Source organism: Helianthus annuus, chromosome 11, assembly GCF_002127325.2.
Source record: "Helianthus annuus cultivar XRQ/B chromosome 11, HanXRQr2.0-SUNRISE, whole genome shotgun sequence".
Taxonomy (NCBI): Eukaryota; Viridiplantae; Streptophyta; class Magnoliopsida; order Asterales; family Asteraceae; genus Helianthus; species Helianthus annuus.
Genome location: NC_035443.2, coordinates 184,559,431 through 184,562,904, shown reverse-complemented (window position 1 = coordinate 184,562,904; position 3,474 = coordinate 184,559,431). Strand labels below are relative to the sequence as shown.

The following is a 3,474-nucleotide window of genomic DNA, read 5'->3' as shown; positions in this document are numbered from 1 at the left end:
TCCCGTTATATTTTGTGGATCTATGTGTAAAGTAACTAAATCTTGTAAAAACCTCGTTTTTAGAATAAATCATCCTTTACATCTTCTTGTCAACTTTTACAAAGATCGTTATTTTGCCGAAACTTTTATTTCACAAGTGTTTATACACTTGTGGTTTGTAAAAATCACACTTGTTAGTGTGTTATCCGTCTTTTAGAAAACATGATTTTCTCAACACTTGGTCCTTTGAAAATACCACTTGCAGATACGTAGATCCGCTAGTTTTAAACACTATTTTACAAGTAAAAATACTTTTACACAAGTTCATGTTTCTCGTGTGGTAGAGTTTCACCTTTTAACCCTTGTACCGATAGAAACAAGCTTATGTCAAGATCTATGATCTTAACAAAGTCGGGTTAAACGATGATCCGAGCTACCACAACGTAGATCGGGCCTAAATAATCATCACTTCCAAGTACTACAACTTTTACACAAGTATTAAGCTTTTAACCAACCATATTCATGTTTTAGTAGACTTTAAAGATTCAAAATGCAAGTTTCCGAGTTTTAACCGTTACAAATCTTATTAACCACCTTAGAATGATCCGAGTATGAGTTTTAAGTGTTATACCTCTAGCTCGGGGCTAGGAAAGAATCTATGCGAAAATGTGGTGGATAAAAGCAAGGTAACGAGGTCCTTCCACTTCCGTTTGCTCCAAGACTCCTAATGCGTGACCCGAAAGGCTTGTATGTGCTTGGAATGGATGGATCAAAAGCCGAAAATGGGTGGATGTGTGTGTGTGTGTTCGGCCGTGAGCTAGAGAGGGCAAGGGAGAGAGAGTTTTGGTGAAATGTGAAGTGTATAATCTCTTATGTAATCACAAGTATTTATAGACAAAGTGAAAGTGATTAACTCTTGGTTCATGTGTTGTCTAGATTTGAGACAACATGCATTATCATAATCAAGAAATGGTACATGGCTTGGTCACAATGTGACCGATCGGCCCAAGGGGGGGGGTCCCTAGTTCAATTCCAATCAAATGGTTAGTGTTTAGTTACTTTAAACCAAGTTAGATTTAGGGTTAACTCGGTTAGTCACATGTTGTGTTATATGGCGGGTGTTAGGGTATTCAGGGACCCTAACTGGCTCAGAAAAAGACCAATAATATTATTGTCAATATTTTTATGTTCCGGGTAAGTCCGGTTGTTCGGTTGGACAGTAGTCCGTTAAAGTGCTTAAGTAAGCTTTTAAGCGTCGTTAATAATATTTTTAGTGACACAACTTATTCTACAAAGTGTCAGGTATATTTTCCTCATGTTTTGGCACTTTATTAGTTAGCCAGAAGCTAGTATGTTAATAAAAGTGCTGTGTTTCGTGCTTAGAGTACGTTTTAGGCACATCCAGTCATTATATCTTATTCCTAGAGACGCAGTTCTACAACCCTTGTATCCCTACACTCACTATGGGTGTAGTAAAATATTTCTGGCTCATACAGGCCCTTAGAGGCAGTGTCTGCCTGATGCTGGCTTTATCAGCATGTTCAATAGGTTATCCGTTCTAATGCTACTGTGCTTTAGTGCATCATGTTTGTCACTAAGGTTCAACTTGTAAATAATGTAGTGACGGCAATCAAAGTATGATGCAGGAATATACAAGTACTAGAAATCAAGTAGCAGTTCGTCAGTAATTTCAGTTAAGCACAGTAATTAAGCAGCAATTATTTATTAATTAAATCGTACGGATACCTGGTTTAGTGAGGGTTGTCACATTCTCCCCCCGTTAGAAAAATTTCGTCCCGAAATTTTAAGTTCTGCTTGTAGAAGCAGGGTTCTCAGGAAATAGGTGGGGGTATTTCTCTTTCATTCGGTCCTCACGCTCCCAGGTGAATTCAGGACCATGCCTAGCATTCCAACGAACTTTGACGAGCTTGACACTGCTCCGGCGGGTGGTTAACTTTCGTGTCTATTGCCTTCGATGGGTCATGTGCTCGGTCGCCCCGGTATCAACGACCCAGTTACTATTATGATAAAATCTACCTGCATATTTGCCGAGGGGCCAAGTCTTTCTTTCTCATGGTCTTTGTTTCCACCAAACAGCTTCAAGAACATGGCATATTGCTCGTCTGTCATACCTGGAACCGGACTTGAAACTGTTTCAGCCATGGCTGCCTTTGGTTTGGGACCGTCTTTCTTTCCCTTTCCCGGCCACCATTCGGGGTATCCAATGCGTTTGAAACACCCATCACGGTTGTGGCCGTCTTTCCCACAAAACGTGCAACGTTCACTCTTCTTTGGACCATTGTTTCTTTTCGGCTTAGCCCAAGGTTTCCGCTGCGCCTGTCCTTCCTTCCTCGCGGCTTGACTCGCTTGGAAAGCGGACGTATCCGTTGCTCCTTTCTTGTTGTTTGACAGATTCCTTTGTTGTTCATCTTCCGAGACCATGTGATAAGCAACGCTTAGTGAAGGTGTCGACTTCATAGCTAAGATTTGGGTTCGTATCACTGCAAAATCATAATCAAGACCCAACAAAAAATCATAAAGTTGTTCCTTTTCTTTCAAATCAACAAGTCTTTTTCCCACCTCACATGTGCAGCCCTCACATGTGCAACGTGGCGACGGTAAAACCGTACTAATTTATCCCAAATTGCCCGTAATTTTGTGTAGTATGCTGACACTGAAGCGCCATCTTGACGAGTGACATTGAGGGACTGCTTCAATTCATAGGCCCTTGGGGCACTTTCTTTACCAAACTTTTCGCTCAAATCCTTCCAGATCTCGGCAGAGGTGTTGGCGTATTTGACACTTGAACGAATTTCCTTCTCCATGGTTGTGGTCAGCCATCCCTTTATCATGGCGTCACACCTCATCCATGGCATGTACTCCTTGTTAGTCTTCTCCGGTTTTTTGAGGGTTCCATCGACGAACCCGATCTTATTTTTGGCGAACAGAAAATTGGTCATCTCCTGAACCCAGTCGTTGAAGTTGGAATCGGTAAGGCAATCATTGACTTGCATCTGTTTCGGATAGTCGGAAGGGTGGAGGTAATACGGCGAGTTGGGATCGATCTGATCAATACCCTTTGACCCGCCTTCTCCAGAATTCGACATAAAAGCAGCTGGGTTAATGATCTTAATTTTGATGTTTCTGCTCTGATACCATGAAAATTTTGGTATACAGAGGGATATTGGTCAATAGAAAAGTTCTACCTTTTTCAATCAATAGGAACATCGATATATACAAGAGTAAAAGGATAAAATAAGGAAAACATAACAACTTCCCTTTTTGACTGGTCCTTTGATTTAGCCGAGATGGGAATAAAAAAACTATGTGACCAAAATAAACTCCAATATGGCACCGCTGGAATACATGTGCTCCAGAGGGCGGCCTGGCTCTGCTTCGGTTGGGTGCCCGTCTCGAACCCGGGTGGCTTGCCGTCTCGGTTGCAAGTCGGTAGTGGGTTTCCAACTGACTCTTCAAAAAAAAAAACCTAATGAG

The 3,474-nt window shown here is 41.6% G+C and overlaps 1 protein-coding gene across 1 annotated transcript; it reads right to left on the bottom strand.

The window, feature by feature from the left end:
* Positions 1-2,534: 2,534 nt before the first annotated feature.
* LOC110888962 lies at positions 2,535-3,086 on the bottom strand. Its single transcript, XM_022136454.1, has one exon. It carries the CDS (start codon positions 3,084-3,086, stop codon positions 2,535-2,537), a length of 552 nt encoding a protein of 183 aa, XP_021992146.1.
* Positions 3,087-3,474: the final 388 nt, after the last annotated feature.

Coding starts and splice junctions, on each gene's coding strand:
- LOC110888962 (XM_022136454.1), bottom strand. CDS start 3,086: ATGTCGAATTCTGGAGAAGGCGGGTCAAAGGGTATTGATCAGATCGAT.